This window comes from Pelmatolapia mariae, linkage group LG15, assembly GCF_036321145.2.
Source record: "Pelmatolapia mariae isolate MD_Pm_ZW linkage group LG15, Pm_UMD_F_2, whole genome shotgun sequence".
Lineage (NCBI taxonomy): Eukaryota > Metazoa > Chordata > Actinopteri > Cichliformes > Cichlidae > Pelmatolapia > Pelmatolapia mariae.
In genome coordinates this window covers 16,437,513-16,461,496 of record NC_086240.1, presented here as the reverse complement: position 1 = coordinate 16,461,496, position 23,984 = coordinate 16,437,513, and the positions used below count along the sequence as shown (strand labels likewise).

The 23,984-nt window shown below is 39.8% G+C and overlaps 1 protein-coding gene across 8 annotated transcripts in view; it reads left to right on the top strand.

Annotated features, from left to right (window-relative positions):
* Window positions 1-23,984, top strand: part of gphnb (gephyrin b) — a 116,537-nt gene that overhangs the window by 74,192 nt on the left and 18,361 nt on the right. For 2 of the 8 annotated variants that reach the window (XM_063496490.1, XM_063496491.1), the window contains exons 9-11: window positions 16,824-16,865; window positions 18,705-18,779; window positions 23,105-23,161. The exons of 2 other annotated variants lie outside the window; for them this stretch is intronic. In XM_063496490.1, the coding sequence (XP_063352560.1) occupies window positions 16,824-16,865; window positions 18,705-18,779; window positions 23,105-23,161 (174 nt within the window). The remainder of the gene's footprint in view (window positions 1-16,823; window positions 16,866-18,704; window positions 18,780-23,104; window positions 23,162-23,984) is intronic. 4 more of the 8 variants (XM_063496492.1, XM_063496493.1, XM_063496495.1 and 1 more) reach the window with 4 other exon arrangements.

Genomic DNA, 23,984 nt, shown 5'->3' with positions numbered 1-23,984 from the left:
GCTCACACAAACAAACAAAGGCCGCCCCTAGCCCATTTTTCCCTTCTGCTCAGCCCTACTGTTCGTCTCCCACAGCTCAGTTGTGTTTGTCATGCCCTGACTCAAACATGTAATGCTTATAGACTTGTACAGGAATAGGAATACTGGACAAAACCAAGAGTTCATCATATTATTTCTTTTAATATAGAGAGGAATATGTTTTCTTAAAATCTTTATTTTTTGCGTCTTCCACAATTAAAATCTGATTATTAGTAAATGTGATGTTGTGTAAAATGATTATGTTGTGTAAACAGCGCGCACACACTTCAATGACCGGTTTCAGTGTCACAGCATCATAAGTGTCTGTGTTTCTCTGTATGTTTTGTGTTTGCTTCTATGTGTTTTATATGTTTATGTGTGAGTGTGTTTATGGAGACAGCAGGTTGTGGTTTTTTATGCTTGGATGCTAACAGTATTATTTAGCAGGTTTCACTGCAGTTTTATGCACTTGCTCTGGGCTTGCTTTAATGGGATACTTGAACATGTCGTCTATATGTATTCCCTTTTTTTTTTTTTCCCTGGCATTGTCTCGTTGTGGCTATTTAACTGAACATTTGCACAATTCTTTGTGAAAAGACTGTTTTAACTGATCTCTCCTGCAGGTTTTTAAATTGCCAAATGGTGTCAAGTCTCTCTTTCTGTCTCTCTATTCTCTCTCTCTCACCTCATCTGTCAGTGTCGCGTCTCCGTGTGTCTCCCGGACAGCAGGCAGGTGCCATGGGAATAGATGAGTGGGGTTGCCATGGGAACAGAGGGATGGGATGTTAGCAAAGGAGGGAGGGCGGGTGCATAGATGGGTCATGCAACTGAGGAAGCAGCCATGAAGAGTGCTCTCTCTTTCTGCTGTGCTGTGTTTGGGTGTGCATGGAGTGGTGAAAGGTCAGACAGGCAATAAATCATTGCAAGTAATTTCTAACAGGCTTGTTAGATATGTAGATATTTAAAGATATTTGGTCCTTCAGCAAGTATAAATAAGCAGCAAGATGTGAGGCAGTGAGAAGCTAGTCATGACATGGTGTAGTGAGTAAGGATTCTGTTAAATTTATTTGGTGAAAATGAATTTTGAAAATATTCATCCTCCCAAGAGGCCACTGAGCAAGGCACTGTAGGTCTGAGGTTAATAACTTTGAGAAAATGGTATGTGAATATCAGTTCTTTGGTGAAACACACTTCCTTGTCTCTGGGTTTTATTATTTTGTGTGTAAATATGAACACACTAGCACTAAACTTAGAAATACAGTTTCTGATTCTCCTCTTTCTTTCGCTGACCCTAGAAAAATTCCTAATGTTTTATCATTGCTTTATCATCTGCTTTATCATTCTTTTTTAACCTGAAAGGGCCCATAACTTACAAAATGAGTATTATGCTGTTATGAATAAAACTGAAAAACAATGATTGAAGCCGTAAGTCCATTAGGGAAATTGTTTTTCACTGTATTAAATCAGATGAGAAGGAGGGTAATTTTCTTATAGACTTTTATAAGGCCTGACTTCTTTTTGAAAGCAGAGCAGTCGCCACCTGCTGGGCATTAGAAAAAATGCAAATCTTTATCTTTTCAGATACGCTTATAACTTACGCACGGTCTCTTGCTCTGGTCCACAGCTTGTAGTGATCGCAGCCTATCCCGCTGATCACATTTAGAGAGCCAAGGTGTTTTTGACCTCGACTGAGCCACAGAGTGTGGAGCTGTAAATAATTGGACAGTGGGGAGCTTTAATGCTGCTGTTGGCTCCACTAATGCATCGAGGTAGCCCTCACCCCATTCCTTTCCCGCAACACCCAAGCACACGTGTGTCTCCATCTTTCTTTGCGAATGACCCCATTTGAGTTATCGCCAGCTTGTCATGATCACATTCCAGCCATATTACTCAGGGTTTGTGTGTACTGTGCATGCCTGGGAATGTGTGTTTTTGTGAATGGCAGATAACAGGCAGTTAATGGCTTTTCTAGGTACAGCTTTTAGCTTGTTTAGATTCTGACACGAGCTTTTACCCAGCGACAAGCTGCCATATGTTCTTTGAAATTCCCACATTGCAAGCGGCTGCTGACAGTATGTACACACTGTCCCTAGAGCCACAGCCAGAATGGCTCTGTTCACTGATGCATTTCATGTGCCACTGCGGGCTGTGTTAGTTTGTTAGCTAGGTCTTGTTGGCAAGGCTGTGTGGTTGCTTTGAGAAGAAAAGGTATGAAGTAGATCTTAATCTTGTCACTGCCCGAGCTGCTGCTGCTTTTTCTGTACATGCCAATCCGACACCTCAGCTCACAGAGTGAAACAGAAGCAAAAGGGCCACTTATTTTTTGCCAAATAGAAACATGCATAAATCCACACAGAGGTGGTGTGTTAGCACTTTAAGTTCAGGTAACATTTGTCAAGTTATGACACTATGCATGCAGTCTTATTTGTTTTTAAGGGGACAGCAAATGTGTTTGCAATAATGAAGTCACTTTTAAATGTGCACATCAACACCGTGTGTGTGAGTTTGGATCCTGCACGCAAGGATTTGCTGCTAAGTATAAAGTCGGTGCGTAAATGCAGAGTGTGGAACGAACTGATGGTCAGACCTGTGTGTCTGCTGCAGCACGGCAACTTGGAATGCACACAAACACTGCATGTAATAAATTTTGACTCACATCCTCCAGACAGAAGGTGTCTGTGTTGCTCTCACACACCCCACACAGCATACAGCCCAGGAGCAACTTTACAAATCATTCATGTAACCAGATTTCTGTCTCTGTCATGCGGTTTCTTACTTGTGCACACACAGAAAGATGCCACATGCACAAGATGTACAGAGAGTAGTTGTACCCTTCCACTCTTGTGAGCATTTAGTACAGTTACGTAACGGTGAGTTTGGATTAATGAACCATATGGGAGATAGGGCTTTGATTCAGAGGATGGCTGACAGTGTGTGTGTGTGTGTGTGTTTTGCCAGTGTTTTCTGGGGTTGTGTCTCCTGTTCTTATTCTCACTTAAGTGGTTAGTTAGTTAGGCTTTTTATGTTCATTTGTATAAAGTTTGGGAGGTTTTTTTTCTTGCTGTTATTTTGGTTTTTGTAAAGACGTAGTCTCTTAAAATCCCTGGAGCTGTTGCTGTAGCAAGTTGATATGTAAGTAGATTCTCTGTGTTTTATGCAGCAGTCACAGCAGGTTTCATTTCTGCATGAACATTTGGCTGAACTCAAAGTGTCTGAAATCATTTCTGTTTGATTTCTGGGTAGCATCACATTTGCTGCCAATATTGACTGGAAGCAATATCTGAAGCAATATCTAATGTAACCTTGATAATCCAGTATAATACTCCTCTCACTGATTCATCAGTCGTCCAGTAAAAGCGCTGAAATTCCCCAGTAAGGAAAGTAAGAAGTGGTTAATCAGTATTTACTTCGTGGCTGCTCTTACACACTCTCATTTATTGTTTACCTATTGGTAGATTGAGTTGATTGTTCAAAACTCAGCACCAAAAACGAGAACGTAATATTTCATTTACATTGTGAGGTTGTTTTCTTGTTGGTAAAAGACTTTTATAATCACTGCAGTCTTTTGGCGCTATTGCCAGTAGTTCTTTTAGACCTGCTCTTTATGCTTATTGAATTGAATATTTTAGTATTGAATTAAAGTTTCGCCTCCTTTTTAAAATAATACTCCTGCCTTAGAGTGGCTGCTGCCCTTACTGTACATCTACACTCCCCTTTCCATCAGAGCTTTCACCTTGATCACCACGCATTTTCCAGAGCTAATATTATTTACCGTCAATTGTATACTGTTCCAAACATCCCATCAGCTTGTCAGATTTGGGCATTTATTTTGATTAAAATATTCAATGCTCTCACTTTCAGATGGTGCATTTGCACAGGTGGGTGCTGGCTGAGCACCTAGAGGACACTGCCTCATTCCACCCTGGTCCTATAGCATTTTTTTTTATTAGTGGTTTGATGTATGGCTTTGGAGCCAAAGCCAGGGCTTATGGAAATCACCTCCTCCTCTGCAATGTAGGACATGAGTCACTTTGCATCCCAAACCACTTCAGTAACCTTCACCGTGGATATTTGACATTCAGCTCACTTCTGCAGACCAACAGGGAATATTAATGTACACATGAATGCAATCAATTTAATTACAGTAAATTTAATTACCAGTTAACTGTTAGTTTGCCAATTGATCGTGGAAAATGGGAAAACATCTTCATCGAAGGTTCAGAGAGGCAGATTTATGAAAGAAATAATGGGTCATTCAGTCTCAAACCAACACGAGCCTTCTGTTCAACCTTCTCCGATTTGCATAAAAGCTTTATGGTGCAAAGTTTATACATATATAATGATTGGTGTGAAATTTCAGCTTCATATATTAAATAATTTTCATGATCACAAAAACAAAAGAAATTACATTTTCGTTCAACTTTCTTGTTGTATTGAGCAAATATGACAAGTTTTACAACAAAAATAAAATTCTCAGATTGTCTGTCAAAATAGAGTAAAAGTATGGATTCTCCAGACTCTAACTATAGCTCAGAAAATATTATAGTTAAATATGTGCGTAATATTCATTTTCAAAACCTGGGTCATCGATTTTTACACCGTTTCCGCTCCATTATCTCTGATTTGTCCATAGCTGTCATTATAGTACCATCTAGAACAGTGTTATATTCAGATTATACCATCTATCAATATTTTTGTTTTTGTGGTACAACACAACTCGTCATATTAGCTTAATACAGCACGAAATTGAAATGAAAATGGTGTTTTCTTCATTTTTGTGTCCTAAAAATTTCATGTTAAAAAGTATTCGACGTGCTTTATTTTACAGATTTTATGAGAAATCCAACTATATATCATTCAGACATTGTCACTAGTTGTCTTTTGCTGTATTAGTGTGTGCTGTAATAAGGAACTTTGCAGGAGTGCTGGATGTTTTTTGGTTTGTTTGTTTGTTTGTTTGTTTTTTCATATTTTAACTAGCCAGTACTCAGACTTTTTTATGTATCTGTTCTAAATTACAGATTCTGATTCATTTTGAAGCTAAGAAAGACCAGTGAAAATTTCAGCCTTTTATATTTAAGAGTTTTTGAGATATGCGTGTTCAAACATTGCAACAGATTTCAGTGTGGGGGAAAAAGAAGCCTGAAAGTGGGTCGACGTGCCATTTTAAAATATATATATATTTCTCTTGAAAAGTATTTGATATATGAAACTAAAATTTCACTCATATGTTCAAACTTTGGATCATAAAATTTTGTGGTCGAGCAGAAAATTGGCTGATTTGGGTTGGAATGAGTCTAATATTTATAAATTCATGTTTGATCAAAAATTTAAAATGACACATTTCTTATTTTTCTGACTTAATCATCAGCTGTTTGTTTGTTGCACTCATCTGAATTTTCCACACCTTTTTCCTTTTAGTGTAACTACTTTGATTTTGTTCTATTTTTGGTAGCTTGGCTTTCAACAGTCTTAATAATCTGTCCCTTGCAAGAGTTTGACAGGAGTCAAAATGCACGTGTGAACGTGATGTGTAACATGAGCATGAAAAAAGCATGCACATGCAGTTTGGCCTGGGCCTAGTCTGTACTCAGATCACAGCATCATCACTTGCAAATATGTAGTGACAGAGGATCACTGACAAACTGAAGTGATCTGTCAGCAGGACATGAATGATTTATGCCCTGGCTGTATGCGAATGCCCCATTATAGTGTCAGCTCAGCTGGCTCTATGCGTGACAGATCAATGATCTGTAAGCTTGTATGGCAGATTTCTCCTTCTCTAACCCTGAACAGGAGATATGACTCTTTACTGTCCAAAGGTAAGAGTTTGTGATACAATGTAGGTATGCAGGTGTTTCTCTGTGTGTCATCTACACTCAGTTTGGTACTGTGAAGATGAAGCCAGGTGTGTGTGTGCCTGGTTTTAGACTTTTAGCAGCAATAACTTGTAGTAATTGTTTTCTATGTGACTTTATCAGTCTCTCACATAATCTTGGCCCACTCTTCTTTACAACCTTGCTTTAGTTCATTGAGGTTTGTGCGTATTAGCTTATGCACAGCTCTGTTAAAGTCCTCATTTCAGTTGGTTTAGGGTCTAGACTTTGAGTGGGTCGTTGCAAAACCTTCATTCTGTACTCTTTCAGCCATTCTGCTGTTGATGTGCTGGTGCTGCCAATTTCACCCAGGTTTTAGCTGTTGAACAGATGGCCTCATATTGACTGTAGAATACGTTGGTATACATCCGTCCACTAATGTGCTGGATAGTTTGTTTGTGCTGACATGCTTTATTTGGTTTTCACCAAATGTGGTGCTGTGTATTATGGCCAAACATCTCCACTAGTGTTGTCTGTCTAAAGGACATTGTTCCAGAAGTCTCGTGGTTTGTTCAGATGCAATTTTGCAAAACTAAGCTGTGCTGGCATGTTTTGTTGTTGTTGTTGTTGTTTGTTTATTTGCTTGTTTGTTTTTTTGAGAGAAGCATCTTTCTCCCAAAAACCCTCGCAAACAAGCCATAGTTGTTCAGTCTTTTTCTAATTGTGCCGTCATAGACTTTAACATTTAACAAGCTAACCAAGCCCTGTAGAGTCTGATATGTAGCCTTGGATTGTTTGTTTGGGTTTTTTTGCATTTTTCTGAGCATTGCACAGTCTGACATTGACTTCAAGTGCATTTTATTAGCAGCTTCTGGCTTCTACTTAACACCTTAATAACATATTGAAGCAGTAAGGCAATGCTTAGTATTCTACATGAGTGCAGAGAATCCTACAGTATGAAAACTTCTGTACCAGGCTGTAAGTGTGCTTCATTTTCTGTGCTGCAAAAATGAGCATTTTTAAAAAGTGAGAATCTGTATGATTGTTGACTTGACAATGGGAGTCTCCTTCAAGTTGCACTGCAGTTTTTCGCATTTCTGCCTCAGCTTCATTTTTTAGTTCCCAGATATTGCCACTCGGTCATTAGCGCCTTTATCCAGTTCACGCAGTTACAGGATTCATTAAAAGTGTAATGTCAAAGAAAGTAAGAAAGAAAAAGCATAACTGAAAATGGCCTCAGTTCATTTTAATGTATCACAACTTAGAACAGAACGTGATTAAAACTGAAAGTAAAAGTGAAGTAAAAAAGTTAAAAATTCAGTTAAAGCCAGTTAAATGCATATGGCTGTAGTTTTGTTTCAGATGAGGATAATATGCTGAGCATGCAGTTTGGTGACCTGTGACCTTTAAGTGAAGAGTTAGGATCAATAACGGTGCCACATAGATTAGAGATGGTATTAAAAACTGCCATTCACAAATCCCATATTCAGTGTGGCCTGTGGTGCTGCCCTGCGTGCAGCCTTGACTCTTTTATTGAAGTGGTTAATGCATGTGCAGCATGTCAAACCAGGACAGATTTTCCGATGGAGATGGTAAAGTACAGTACATTGTTATGAAGATCCTAATCAAACTTAATTGATAAAAGCGCGCATAGTACAGGTAAAATGTATTGATTGCTTTAATGCTCTTTTCCTTTACTCTACTATATTTGACCATTTACTGTATGCTGCAGTGGGCGAGAGTGTTACGAGATACTTTACTGTTGGAGCTAAGGCGCAGTGTGACGTTCCGGCGCTTCTTTACAGCTCGTATCGTCGTTCTTTTAAGGTTTATTCCCCTGCACAAGTGATAGATAGGATTTTTTATATGCCTTTGTGTTCTACTGAAAGTTTTATTATGTTTGATTTAACTTGACAGTAGTGACCGCTTGTGTGTCTGCTGGTGTGTGTGTGTGTCTTCGGCAAGGCGGCAATAGTGCTAGATATGTGTTATTGTCCTCCTCCATTGCAGAAAGGCTCATAAATGTGACTCCTCGTCTTCTGGCCTGCTGGAGGTGTGGAGGATTTATGATGGAGTGAGCGAGAAAGTAAGAAAGGCGAAAGGAGAGAGAAGGAGAGAAGAAAAGAGTGGGAGGGCGTGAAAGGGATAGATAGCTAATAACTTCGAGAGGACAGGGGACTGGGAGAGAGTAGGAGGTGGCGAAAGGGTGATGGAAGGAAATTAAAATGCACACAGAGTGAACAGTAAGGACAGTTCAGCTATTTTGGCCTGTGTCTTTTTGTCAGTCTTTATTCATCTGTCCATCCCAGAAGTTGAGTCCAGTAGCTCACCTCATATTAGCCTCAGCATTCTCCCCTCCCCCGGTTCACTCATCTCAAATCAGTGTGAATGTGACAGAAGGAGGCAGAATAAAGTTGAAAGATGCAAGAAAGAAAGATGATCGTGAAGAGGAGAAAGTCACATCTGTCATTTTCCCTCAACAGAAAGGCTCATGGGAAATACACACTCCCGCACACATAAACACACACACAGATAATGCAGCAGTTTGCACACACAGACCTCAGTCATGCATGTACAATTTAGGACAGCACACATCACCGTATGTGCAGCTATATGCCCTCCTCCTCACTCTCCTCCTCCTCATTGTCTCTCTGGCTGTTGCATTTCCTCGCCACTCTCTCTGTCTTCTGCATCCTTCCTGCTCCTGCCTTCCCTTCTTATCGCGTTTTTTTCTCTCTCTCTCACTCTCTTGCTCACCCTTCCTCACTCACCCTCTCACAGTTAGCGAGTGTGTAAAAGTGTGTGTTCGTGTGTGCATGTGCTGGGGAGCTCATTCTGTTTCGACTCCAGGCAGAAGATGGTAAGTAATGTCTTTCCTCCTGCATATCTGAGAGAGTGTTTACAGGTTTTGAGTGTGGAGGGTTGTGTGTGCAGAGGTCGCTTGTGTCCATGTTTAATAAGTGAAGGATTTTGTATTATTAGCTGAGTGGGCATGGGGGGTGGATATATTGCGTGTGCAACGTTGTGTTTTGCAAATGTTATTTGTGCATGTGTGCTGCTGTTGATGAGGAAGCTGAAGCCTGAAGGAGGTACAGTGTCAGGCCATGGATTAGTTAGGAGGTAGGAGGGTGAGTAATGTAGGATACTGTTGACTAGCTTAAACTAGTGGTGGGCTGCAGAGTGTGGATAAAGAGTAAGGGGCTTATGTGCTTCATGTTTTGGTGGTGGTGTTACTGTCGTGTTGGACGGTGGCAGTTACATAAAAAGACAAAGAAAGGATGATGAGTATGAGTAAGCGACACAATATCTCATAGGGCTCTGCACTCCAGCAGTCAGTCAGTCACTTAAGAAGTAGATGACACTCCATCCACATTTCCCTTCCTCCCTCAGCTGCTGCTTTTATCCAAAGCACCTTACAATATATGCAGAACAGGAATCAGAAACCCCATGATGCCGATGCCTTTACTGTTATTCCTTGTCCCTGGAGTTATCATGTGCTTCCTTCCAGGCAATAACAGAGCAGCTTAGCTGGAGCACTACTGTAAATGGAAATGAGGGCAATATGGATGAAGAAGTGTGGAAGCAGCGCCTTCAGAAATCCATGATGGCTTTATACAGTTGACAAGGAGAAGCTGCAAGATACTGATGTAACTGTGGAGAATGACGACACTAATAGCTAAATGTCAGGTACGGCGAAAATAATGGCAGTATTATGGAGGCTATGCTTTGTAGAGCCTGTGAGAACCTGTGGATAAAATAGAGCTCTGCCTCTTTGTGCTTGTTTGGACTAAGAGATGACCAAAAAAAACCACACACAGCTAACATTTTTTTTTTTTTTTTTTTTATATTATTTGCCCATATATTTATATTAGAACTGTTAAATTACTGTGCTTACATTTTATTGTACATGTTGACATATGCACACATTTACTGTTGGTTACTAGATTTTAACCTTGCACTGTTGCACCATTGCATTATTATCCTGACACACACTTCAAACAGGACTGCATCCCCAGTATATTATACGCTTTGCTACTGTTGATTTAGATTGATTTAGATTTAGATTGATTTAGATTTAGTATATGTTGTTTTGTTGATTGTTGTGTATCATCCTGGTACATTGTAGTGAATGCTGTGTGTGTGGTGTTCTTAAGCTGCTGGAACCTTGAATTTCCCCTTGGGGATTAATAAAGTATCTATCTATCTATCTATCTATCTATCATTAGGACAAAAAATGAATCCAGAAAATTGCATTTTGTTAAAAGATAAGTTGGACATTTTAAGGAAACATGAAAGCTTTTTGGCTTTCTTGCTTATAGATATGTTTTAAATTGATACCACTCTTGTGTCTGCATTATAAATACAAAGCTGCAGATTAGTAGCTGATTAGCTTAGCTTTAAGACGGAAAGTAATGAGATAGTTCACCTTTCAGCACCTCAAATTATTACTAATGAGCCTGTGTTATGTTGTTTATGTAATTTATAGCAAAGCCGCAGCATGTTACATTTTAAAGAGGCTTGTGGGAAGCTTGTTGGTGTCTTTTTAGGTTGTCTAATAGTCGTTTGGTGGTCACCAAAGGGTTGGGGCCAAACGTAAAGGGCTGTTGTTACCATGAAGAAATGATAGTTGTATATTGCTGAAGCAAAGAAACCACATTTCTTGAAATATTGAAATATTCATTTTTTTAAGTGACAGAATCTGTCATCCCTGTTTCCTTTTCAAATGAGTCCTTTACAAGACTGTTTTAGAAGTGTCTGTGTATTGAAACCAGACAAAACAATACTGACTGCTGCACTGGATTTTCAGATTTTTTTTTTTATTTTAGAAAATACACGAAAAAAGCTGGTTCACTTTGGAGACACTAAAATATTCACATCATACTGACAGTCTTTTGCTTTTGAGAAATGAGACCCTTAGACTCTTTGTCTACTCTTTCTCCCTTTTATAAACCTGCTTAATCCGGTCTTTATGTAGCCTTAAGGAAAGTAGACACATGCATGTCAGAGTGTTCAGAAGAGACACAACAGCCTTCAGTAACTGGATGAAAAAGGTAGACTGATGTTATTTAGCTGTGAGGAGTGACTGTGCTGCAAAATGTCAGGTACAGAAGGATGGCTGAGAAAGCTTAAAGGGAACAGACTGTATTGTAATAAGTGTGAGTGTTGAAAAGACCAGATGAAAGTAGCTATGGCCAAGAGGAAAGTGCTCTTTTGTCTCTGATTAATGTACACACAGTTGGCCCTCCCTGCCTTTATTTGGCTCCAGGAACCCATTGACCATTTGGGTCAAACTGCTGTAGGCTTTAAATCAAAATAAGTCGAATGTGCTTGTTCATGTGTGGAAAGAGCATGTGCACACACGGTGGATTTTCCACTTCTGTTATCGAGATTATTAGATATTCAGGAGCGTATATTTTATATGTCAGCGTCATCTATTTAAAATATCATGTCTTCTACACACATGCAGCACAGACACGCATCTGCATGTGTGAAGTTTGCGTGCACTGTGTGCGGTATTATATTTGTCTCGAGTTACTCACGCCCACTGACTCAGAGCGTTTGCCTTTAGGGCAGTCGAGGGAGAATAGAAAGCGTACAAGTGCAGTGAACAGCGGGACAGAACAAGAGCAGGAAGAGAAGACAGAAAGACAGACAGGAAAGGCATTAAGAAGAGTGGATAAGTTGTCTGACCAGCTGTACTGAGCGTGCTCCATCACCATGTGGGCTGGGAATGTGAAGCGGGGGAGACTGGTAAGCGGTATAACACAGGCCTGTCAAATCAGCTGTGCTAATGCCACGCTCTCTGAAAATTCACTCAGTAGCTCATTAATTTCTAACATATGTAGAGATGGCCATAGGAGCGCTGTGATGAATGACCGGGGCAAGATAAAGATGCACACAGCACATGCTCCGGGTCAGCCTGGCTACTAGTTGTTTGGCTTTTCCAGTGTGGACTCTTAGCCAATATTAGTTATTCTTGAGGGAGCCGTTGGAGAGCAGAGTTTGTTTTTTGTTTTTCTTTAGTAACTCTGTTTTGAAACTGTAAGCAAAAAACTTGAAATTACTTTAAAGCAGTGACAGCAGGAAAGTTTAATTTGACAAGTAAAGAAAGCAGCTCATCATAAACCTGCACAATCAGCTGGTGATATCATTCAAAAAATGTTTACTTCAACCAAACTAAATCTATAATTCAGCTCACGTAAGTGTAATCTAATCCCAAAACCTCTGTTACATTTTCTCTTCTTTCTTCATCTTTTACTTTCATACTTTGAACTGTAAGTAAATTATAGACTGCATCTAAAAAAAAAAATAAATAAATAAATAAAAATAAAGTATCCAGCATGATGATGTCACCCATAAGTTTCTAGACTTCTGCTTGAGCTGTGAGTTATGAGGTAAACAGATTAGCAAGGTGCATCTACTAGACCTAAATTAAATAACACATTCACACTCTTAGAAATTGAGCACAGAATGTTTGGATTGCCACATTACTTTTAGATAATTGCATTAAAATGATGCAAAATCCAAAGGTCCAAAATGGATCCAAAAGGCACCAACACTACAAACACAGTTATGAGGTTAAGAGGTACTCAGTGCATTGCAGTGCCGATGTATCAGTTAAAATATATGAACATGAAACAGCACTGATTGGGTGGCATTCTGATGCATGAATATTATTACTGTCCCTATTAATATGTTTGGAAATATTTGATGTTAACATTGTCTTTCACCTTGTTTTTCTATTAATACTAGTCATGCTAGCTTTACATTTACCTCTGTTGCAGAGATGAGGGAACCACTAACCCCAGCGAATAACACTGTGTGTAATATGAAGCGCAGTGGGACATTTATTAACCCCATTTTCACATAAATGATTTTAAATGCTTGTCTCCAAATCTGACCAAATAGCAACACAGAAATTTGTGAACTAGCTGCCCATTGATGGCTTTATTTAAAGTGCTGTGTATGATGGTTTCTGAAGAAATTAGTTTGCGTTTCACTATTAAAATTTTCCAAATAAACAGAGGCTGTGCTGTAAAAAAAATTGATGCCTTTAATGAAAAGAAATTGTGTGAACAACAATGTTTTTATATAATATACTAGATTATTTTTTTGTCTTCAGCGAGTGCAAAGACACATTGTTATTTTTCAAAAATTATTACCTAAGAGGTGTTATGATCATTGTTACATTTTGGGAGGGTTACATTTTGATTTTTGCACAAATGTGATGTGGTTTGTGAAGTGTTTTTGTATCTGAGAACAGTGTTAACATTTGGCTGATATCTCTGGGCCAAGAGTAATATTTTATCTTACAACTCATTCCATCTCAAATGAGCTTGTTTGACTAAAATTTTTGAGCTTTAAAATTTGGACTTAGATAATGATTTCTGTAACATTTCATATATCATGTATCAAATACTTTTCTAGATATTTTACCACTGCAAATTTTGTTGTAAATACAAATAAATATAGCAAAACAACTGACAAGTTAAAAAAAAAGAGTAAAGAAAAAGGAGTTGGTAGCTCATTTCATGAGAGTAGTCTTATATAGCCGATTTGTTGTGTCCACATGGTGTGATTGACACAATACGAGTAAGCATCAATCAAGAGATCGGCATGCTGCCTGGAACAAATGCTGCAAGAGAAGTAAACTATATGAAAATGCTACATTGTTGCGTTTTTAATGTCTGTTAGTATATTTTGACGTTAACCTTACAGTCATGTAATAAAGTAGAGTATACGTTTTTTTTGTTGTAGTGCAATATACCTATATAATATTCAGAAATTGTCACTAGCTGTTTTTGGCAATATGATTCAATTTTATGGTAAGAAAGGCCAGTCAAAAGTTTAGACTTTTATCTTTAATACATGTGAGATTTGTGCCTGAGATTTAAAAGTGTGATAAAGCATGGGAGCTGAAAAAATATATCTTAAAATGTATTTGATGTATGAAGATAAAATTTAGTAGAAATCATTATTGGTCGATGGATGGATACCATAGAATTTTGAAGCAAATCAGAGATGGTCAAGCAGAAAGCCTTCGATGATTTGAGATGGAAAGAACCGAAAGTAACAGTCTAATGACAACCTGACAGTATTATACTGGAAAGTCTTTATTTTATAAAACACCTTAATTTTTTCATAGAAAAAAAATTGTAGATCACAAGAGTTTAATTGCAAAATAAAATTCTGATGTTTGGAGATCTATCTGCTAGCATTGTATTGCTGTACTTTAACAGGGAACTTTCTCACATCTTGGGGATGATTATGTAACCCAGTTTCATTACAAAGCACTGTCATATTCTTGAGACCAACCCTCCATCACCACAATAAACTCAAAAAACAGCCCTCATCTAACAGTCTACACAACTGCTATCATATACATATAATTACATTTTAATAGAAGATGATAGACTAAAATTCTGGGTTGGAAAAAAGAGGATAGATGTATTCAGTCTATGGTAGTGAATTGAGCCCTACCTCACCACTACAGTATTTAGGAAAACCTTGTATAGTTTACTTTTGAGTTTCAATTTGTAACCTCCTATGGTTTCCTGCCAGTGTCCATTATCTGAGCTGTGAGCCACATGAGGGCAACTGCTGTGAATGTAGAGCATTTCAATTAGGTGGGATGAGATGCTCATCTCCTTGACAGTGCTGCTTTACAAAGGCTATTTATTATATAATCTGAAATGTTACTGATTCATGAGGAAAAGTCAGGAATTGTCTAATGACTTTGCTAATAATTCATACTGAGCTTTGCTTTCATGTTAGGCATTATTTGGGGACTAGATGTAATACTTCTAAATGGGTTTCCCAGTGATATGTCATAGCTGGAAGGCTCTTCGACCAGAAACAAACAGCCAACCCAGATGGCTGCGTTTATTTGCAGTTTTTGTTTGGGATATTTTGGCAAACTAGCACATGAATGAAAGGCTGTAGAGCAGTTGTCATAGACACAGGGATTGGCTTTCCGACTAGCACATGATCAGCTTAATAAATCAAATTAATCTGATCTCTGAAATCTGATGAATCTAATGATTCAGTGTCTCTAAAGTAAGATAAACTGGATAATCTATGAGCACCGTCCTGAAATATCACCCTAAAATAGGCTGAGACATAACCTCCTTCTAGCTTCATTAGGGGAGTTAATAAAAAATTTCATGTGCCTTTTGGCGAAGGGATTGTTATTAAAGTGTTGTACCACAGCTTGAATAAAAATACACCAATCATGGGTGACCCCAGTGGAGCAGTAACAGGTGATACCTGGGGATGGTAGAAATAAATTACACTGCCTCATTTATTCCCCATGTGCTTTTGGCTTACGGAGTCCTTTTAACAGTATGTCACATGTGATGTGAAACTGCAGTTGGAGACATGTTGGATCCGTGACTGACATCTGTCTTGACTGTAGAACTGACATTTTTACTGTGTTGTGGTCAGGTTTGCATTCTTTTTCAGTTCAAATGGCACCTCTGGTGAATTCAGTTCTTCTACTACATGTGACGTAAAACTTTGTGTTCGAGTAGTGTATAGTCAACAGCAAATGAGTGTGTTATACATGCCCTATATCACACTGATATTTGCTTTTACACAAAGTACCCTGGTCTAGGATGGTGACATACAAAATGATGGGAAAATCTAGTTTTGCAACCATTTATTTGAACACATTTTCATCCCTGGTGTTGCAGAGACATGCAAAAGGTGTCCTTTGGCATTAGTGTGGCCATGTTAGGATTAGTGTTGGGGTTTGAAGCCTTTCAGCCAGGAGACCACAGTTTCTGTCCTGTTTTAAGTCTTTGAGTTTTGCAATTTATTTATTTTTTCGGTCGCTAATTCATTTTCTTCACATGTGCTTTTTTACTATTGCTTTCACCCTCTGCTTGGTGAAAAACATGAAATCATTATCAGCATTTATAATAGCCAGTTGATGAGAAATGTAAAAGAACAATGGAGATGGTCGAAACACTCTTTAACTGAATTATTAATGGTTATGTTGCATAGTCTGTCCACCAGAGGGCACTTTGCAAAGTCCATGTGGAAAGCAATAAAGTTGGGTAGTATTCTAACATTACAACCGACAAAACAGCAAGTGCGAACCATTGCTGATGCTATCCGTGTGCTTCGCTCCTTTAGCCCTTTGTTTGGCCTGCTAAAATGGCGCCTCGGCGGTCACGCCCCCTCCTGTGACATCACGCTCCAAAGCCCTATAAATGAGTAATCACCGACATGCTGTGACAGCAAAACAATATTTTTTAAATAGCATTGTCATATTCTCTTAGCAAGGATTGGGGAATTCTGTTTATGTTTTGTGTGTCTAAAAGGAAGATATATTGGATTTTCAAATATCTGTATCAGTAATGATTTTAAAATTTTTCAGTTAGACTTAATTTGACAGACTGGGAGTGAGAAACCTGCCTGGGTATTCTTATAACATGTCCCAATGCTGAAGGACACCCTGTGTTTATCTGTGGTGCAAGTGGAACTTGGTGTTTCACAGATATGCAGGGATGGATCTGCCACCGTGGGAATGGAAATAGGTTGGTCATTCAGATTTCTGGAAAGGGCTTAGCAGAAAGTAGCGAGAGCTTTGTGGATACATGTGGATTCTCTCTGGTCAATTTTAAAAACATGACAATTCTGGAAAATGCATTGAGAGGCTTAGAAAATGTTACATTAATGTGTGATTTATTTCTTTTTTTGTTCCTGTGAAACCTGTTCTCCTATTGTTCTGATGGGGAATGAATCCCCATGTAACTCCTACCTGCTGTCCTGACCTGTCCTGTCTTGTCCTTCATGCCCTTGGCTGCCATGGCCTACCTGAGACAGTCACACAGAGAGCTGTCATGCAGATGTCCTCCTGAAAGACAGAGGGCGCTGTCCGCTCCACCCACCCGCCAGTCTCTGTGTGCCTCTGTGCCCCGCTCAACCCGGCTTTGGCTCTGTTAAACCTCTTCTCTTCTCCCCTCCTTTCTCTCGCGGCACCAGGCGCGGCTCCCCTCCTGTTCATCCACCCTAAGCATTGCTGAGGTACTCCTGCATGTGTTCTAAAGCACCGTTACGGTCATCATGGTGGCATCAGTTCCTACTCCTTCCCTCTCCAACAGCACCTCTAATTTCCTGCCTGGCATGACTGCTTCCTGCCTAAACCTCCTTTCCTTTCCCTTGTGTGTATGCTGACTTGCCTGCTACACTCCTGCTGTCTCTCTGTGTTTTTTGACACACAACCCACAATCCTTTGTTTTTCTCCCTGTGTTTTTGTGTGTATTTGAGTCTTGTAGTGAAATGTTGTCTGATTCTCATATACATACTGTATCTAACCCTTTGCCTGGTTTCCATGCACACACAGCCTCCAGAATAAACAAACGTCCATCACTTGGCATATTACTCAAACGCGTTTCAACCTCACAAGTGAAGTTGAAAGTTGCTTGAATTATGTATTTGAATGAAAGTGATACTGGTTGCACAAACAAAGTATGTTTCTCTCCCTCTGTGTATACACTTCAGTTCCTTTTAAAGCGCCTCGCTGACACACATTCATCAGCTCGTAAAAGAGAAAAGGCCTGGTAAATATAAGCTTTGCAGCTTTGCTGTGCTTGGTACACTGGTCATGGCCCCAAGTGACTCTGATCAGTGAGTGATAAAGACATGACCTCTGTGCAGGGCGTCAAATGGTGCTGGCGCTGTCCACTGTGATATTGAAGCCCATTGATTAACTGTAATTGCACAGTAATGAAACTACAGATTTTGAATACGTGTTTAAAAATAAATTATCTAGCGAGCTAATGCGCATTTCAATTTCTTTTTCAGCACTAATGCATTAGAGGTAACTTTTTATCTTTAGTTTTATTTTGAAATGCAAAATCGGAAATTAACTCAAAAGTAATTGTTGCCTATGTAGTGTGCTATGTATTCCATTAGTCTTAATCTTGCTTTAGACCTAGGCTGATCTTGTCATGTACTGGAATGGGATGCATATAAGTAACAAGGTACTGCAGTACAGAAATGCCCAATGTGCAGTATATTTGAGGTAATTTAGAAATTTTTGCAATGCTCCCAGCACAGGCCTACTCAGGTACTTTCCGTATCATTTAAAGTTGTATTTATATGTAATTTCATATTTTTGGTGGCCATCTTAATCTCAGCTTAAAAAATAAGATATATATGTCTTTTTATTTTATTGATTTTAATAGAACTTATGGTCTCAGGATATAAAATTTAAATAATTACGCACTTAGAGGCATGTTTTCTAATATTTATTTGTAACTAAATGAGTTAAGGAATAAAAATAACTATTTAAATTAATAAAGCTTAATCTCTTTTTTTTTATGTACATCATTAAAACAAAACAAAGACACCGAGCGAGGCGTTGAGTAGGGCCAGGGGTCAAGCACTCACTTGGGTTCACTTCTTTAACATTCACGTTAGTTCAAAAATGTATTTATGCTAGCAGAGCTCACCTGGAACTGTTGTCAGATCCACTGAACTGATTTTGTTTCTCATCCGTCATTCCTTATGTTGTGTTTTTTGGCAGTTTTCCAGTGACTTGTTTGCCACTTTTTTTTATATTTATTTAAATTGGTCTGACTGCCGAATGTATGTCATTCAATGGCTTAGTTCTGGTGTGTGTGTGTGTGTGTGTGTGTGTGCGTGTGTGTGTGTGTGTGTGTGTGCGTGCGTGCGTGCGTATTTGTTGCATTAGTATGCTAAATTAGCAGACTGTGTGTGCAGCTGTGTCTTTAAAACACTACTAACTGATGTGTTGTAACAGTCCGAGTGGGAGTGTATGCCTGTCGTCTGTACGTGTGTGTGTATACGCATGCGTGTGTATGTTATGAAGGTGAGTGACTATCCTGTGGCTTCCCCCAGGCCTCACGGAGAGAATTCAGGGCTCACCTGGATGAGGTCATCACGCTCAAGTCAAGGTACTCTACCTTGGACCAGGTAAACCCGCTAACCTTCTAGCAACTTCTTCTCTACCGGCATGCAGGCCACTGGCATCCCACTGAGCACCTAACCACACTAGTGACATGCACAAGCATTCACGTACACAGACAGGGAGGCTGATGGAGGGACAGAGAGGCGCACGCTGTATTTTAGATTGCACTGGGCTTCACTTTGCTATAGCATGTACCTGCAGCACTGGAGCAGGTGAGAACTTGGCACTACTTTAGTAATAGACAGTATCTAACTGCTTATGTTAAGTTGAGAGACGGAGATATGAAACATATCTAAATGCAAGAGATCACTGCAGGGTGAGACTGTTCCCGCCATCTCAATTGGTCAGCCTAAAACTTAACAAACGAACTTTTAAGTGTTTGAGTCTGCCGGTTTGCTCCAAACTGAATTGCATATAAAGTAGATTACTTGCAAATTACTTGCAAATAAGTAAAAAGCTTAATATTACCAGCTGCAAATGCAAAGGCCAGTCTATATTCTCTGCATGACCTGTGTGGACACAAATCAAATCATGTATAGCAGGTGTAAAAGGGATCTTGTTTAATGAACACAAACACACATAGGACACGTCCACATGTTGCATATTTCTACAGCAGAGGTGTCTGTTGCCTGAGCCATGCAGAGCTAGGTTCAGATTTAGAAGTACAGTGGTGATACACATGGGCAAAAGACAAAATGAAGTGTTTTCAAAAGTCAGATGTATTTGGACACTGATTTCCATCTGATTTTGGTCTATAAGTTGTCCTGTGTACCACCATCTTCAATAGTTTGCAACATTTCTTCTCCATGCCTCAATCTCAAGAACTCCACCAGCACTCATTCTCTTCCATTCATCCCCCCATCTGGTCATTTGTCAGGTCTGATGTGTGTGTCAGTACCTGGTTTCTGCACAGGATGCAACGTATTTGTGTGTTTGTGCCTGATATGGATATGCCAGTGTGCTGCTGGATTTACAGAGGGATCACTGAACAGTAACTGACCTCCCCACGGGAAGCCATGAGTGCACTCTCCAGGAGGTTGAAGCCATCACTCTGGATTGCCACAGTAGCATTTCCCCCTGCCCTCTACTACTCTGTCTCTATCATCCTGGCATTTTGTCCTCTGCTCCATCCCTCTCTCACTCCGTCACAAGGGGTGAGGCGGTTGAAGCCAGTTTACAGCAAGCCTCCATGCCCTGTCACAGCCTTCTCCTCCTTGCAGAGGATGTATAAATCTTCCCCTTTTTGCATAATTTGTCTGACAGCTCCTTTGTTTTTGTGCTGAGCTCAGCACCGCGGCAGTTGCATCCCATCATTTCCTGGAACATCTCCTTAGCCGGCTAGTTATTGGCCCCATCGATTTTTCCCCGGGCGGCTCACAGATGCCAGGCCACATGTCTCGCTGACCTGGCCGTGCTCGCTATTCTGTGTCTGTACACAGAACCGTCACCTGCTCCCCAGCCCATTGATCTTCCGGGCAGATCTCCATGACAACCCGTTGTCAGGCTGTTTCCGCGGTGACGGCAAGGTTGCCGTTTAGAGCGCTTAGTGTTTCTGGCACGAAAGCCGGTGGTTTTTCCATTTGCGTGTGTGTCTGCATTCCCTGCAACATGCCTAATGCTTCGATGCAAACACTCACACATGAATGTGAAAACTGCCTGACTTTTTTTCTATTTTATTTCCTTTATTTTTGCTTATCCAGGGAGTTTTTAAACTGTTGTTCTTGCGTGTATGATGTGTGCCTGTTAAAATTTGCATCCCTCATACAAGCCCATTCTCTTCTCTCACTTGGTCGGTCTCTCACCAGTAAAAGGGGATTGCAGCGAAGGGTAGATTAGAAACGAGTGCGAGAATGTTTGACAGTCTGCTTTTATGCCTTTCCCCCTCTAAACGTCCAAAACATCCCAGTCTGCCTTTGTACTCATTCTCCATGTATCCTCCTCGCCTCTAACACATCCCCCTGTAGCTTTTTTCCCGTGTTCATCTCCATATGCAAACTGTCTTTCCCCATGGCTCTCTGATGGTATGATCTTTTCTTCTGAGCTATTTTTTGCCATACCGAGGTCTTGTTTTCAACCTGTGTCAGCATTAGTGTCATCACTCCACATTGCATTGAGGTTTTTCCGCTATGTGCTAGGTAATGGTGACCGTATATTGCTGCAAGACAGACTAATGATCCATTACTATAAGACAGAGTGTGAAATTGGGTTAGGTAGAAGAAGAAAACTTGATCTTTGTGGTTTATCTGTGTGTTTAAGGAGACCAGTTAGGCAGTAAGATTTTGATGTAATTGTTATGCTTTTTTTTTAATTTAATTTTATTTTATTTGAGATGTCCTAGTCCTAGTGTTCTTGGAATGGCACACCTTGTACAAAAAATGCCCTAGCTGTCAGTCGCTAGTTTTCATATGTGCTTTTCAATGTCTGCAAGTTTGATCTGTGCCTTGCTGTAGCTGTAATTAGCCCCCTTAATCCCCACCTTTGTCCTTTTTTGTTTTTTTCATGCCTGCCTCTCTCTGTTTCTTTCTGTTTCTATCCCTGTCTCTATCACTCTCTCGCTTGCTCTCTCTCTTATATATAGTGTTATATAAAAGAAATATAAGGGCTTTCGAGCTTCAGCACAAATTTGCTAGCATGAACTGTTGCCATTATGGCATGCGCTGAAAAAAGGTTGTACCAACTAAGAGAAAGTGGTAAAATTGTAAATATGATGAGGCATTTTAAATCCAGAAATTAGACTCTTAAGCACTAATGTTAGTATTGAAAGGGTTAGCAACTCAGCAAACTCAATTACAGTTGTTGTGTTACTGCTAGTCCTCAAAATATTAGGTAGTCCATCTACATGGTGACCTATCTGCTGCCAGCCTAAACTAAAACTTCGTTAGCATTTGCATCTGCTGAAATTTGTTTAGAAATGTCAATATGGGTATATAGCTTACCAACATGGCAGTATGGGGGTTAAAAAGCTGAAGGGGAAACTGGTGTTTTATTCACAAGTTCTGTCCGCCTAAACTATGCCGATGTAGGGTTATAATCTAAGGCTACGTCCACACATGTTCATGTATTTTTTTAAGAAAGGGGTTTTTTTTCTTTTTTTCTTTTTTTAATAATAAAAATCTACATTAAATAAAAGATGTCAGTCGCCCTCAAAGCAATATCCTTATTATAGCAATTTATTATACAGTTGTATTTGCTAATTTGTTTTTATTTTTATTTCATTTTGACTTTTTTTGTCTTCTTTTTTCAGTTTAGTTTCCCTTAGTCTACAGAGTGAATTTTCTTTTCAGTTATTTTGTTTGAAAATGTTTAGTTTTAGTTTAGTTTTTTATTCGTTTCAGTGTTAGTTTTATTCAGTTTAATTATTATTGTATGGAGGGCACATGTCAGAGGGAAGATTGATGACAATTAGTATGTGTATTACTACAGAAGCACATAACTTTTGTAAAGCAGTTGACCCATAGTGTGTCATAGAATTGTAGACCCATTATATGTATTTTGAGACTCATCAGGCAAGTTGTAATAAAATATTTTACCAGTCTAACAAACACTACAACTAAGTATATCTCTACTACATTTTTAGTTAAAAAATTAACTAAAGTTTTGTTTTGTTTTTTAAAAACTCAATTTTCTTTCATTTAGTTTAATTTGTTTTTCAAAAGTTAGTTAACTAAAATGTTTTTTCACATCTAATTTTAGCTTTTATTTTAGTGTTAGTTAATTGTGATAACCTTGGTGGACATGGCTTAAATTTGCTGGACACAAAGTAGGAACACATGAGGGCTACTTATCCAAGAAATTCCCACGGCGGCATGCAGGAACTGTTGTTATCGGGACTGGGACTAGATTGAAAGGCAGAACTGGCTCTGCTCCAGCACTGCATCAGAGGTTTACGATACAGTGTAGTAAGTCAAGCTGTCCCAGTGAAAAAGAAAAAATCTGCTCTGTTATCATTTTTTGTAACTGAACATTTTTAAAGCATCGCGGTTTAATATGTTATTATAACTTCTGATCATTATAGAGGGCATCCATTATTTCCGGATCAGCAAAATCACAACATGAACCTCAGCTAAAGTTTTCAGGAAGCCAAAAAGCCACTAGGTGTTCATTCTTTATGGCCCTGCTTTATGCCACCTTTCTCTTTAGCTCTTTTTCCTTCTTTCTCTCCTTTCTGCTCCTCTCCCCCCAGCTCCTGCTAGGGTTGCTTGTTGTAGTGGATGCCTGTCTGTCCGTTTGTCCGTCCGTCCGTCTGTGTGTCTTGTCTGTCTGTCTGTGGTGTTCTGGTTGCTCGGACAGATGCACTGATGCCTGTGATTCGATGCTTTATCTCCACTAGCTCCAGTGTAGGTTGGAGGGGCTTAAAGATGATCGCAGGAGGACCTTCAGCTCTCGAGTAACTATCCCGCCCCCGCCCCCTCTCCTCTTTCCCCTTTTCCCCTTCTCCTCCCCTCACCCTCCTCCGAGGAGCGCGCAAAACAAATGCCCTGCTCTTTGTACCTCCCCACCCCACCCCACCCCCCTACTCGCTTGCCTAGCTATCTCTCTAGCTCTCACTCCCTCTCTTTCTCTGTCTGTTGCCACTGGTCTGTTTCTTGTACTCAATCTGTCGCTCACTCTACATCACTCTTTGTCTAGCTGTTTTCTCTGTCCGGTCTGTTAGGGTTCCTCTTTTCTCAGTCTCCCACGCACACTTTCCTGTCTCTTATTGTTCGCTTTCTCTCTTTGTTTCTCTCGCTCTTCTTCCATCTGCTCATCTTTCTCTGTTTCTGTCTCTCCGGTTAACATGCTCTGCTTTCAGTAGCTGTCTGGTGTGCTGGATGTCTGTTAAGTAGATGCCATCAGGCCGCTCTAATGGTCTTTATTGTTTTCGTTCTTTTCTTCCTCTTTTCTGCTATGTCTCGGCTCTGTAGTTTAGTGAAGTCTGTCTAGTCTGTGCTTCCTGTTTTTGTTTCTTTCTTTCTGGGCTGTGGGACCACGTCACGCTGATCCTCATCCTTCCACCCCCACCCTCCCTGTCTATCTGTCTACCTGTCTCCTCTATCTCTCTGCCTGTCCATCCCTCCTTCTCCACCATCCCATCCACCTTTGCCTCACCTCCCATTTACCACCTTCTCACCTTGGCTGTTTGGTGCCCAGTGGTGTCACAGTATTAGGCATTGAGGGAGGGGAGGAGAAAGAGAGGGGTGGGTGGGTGAGTAGAGAGACTTTCACCTTCA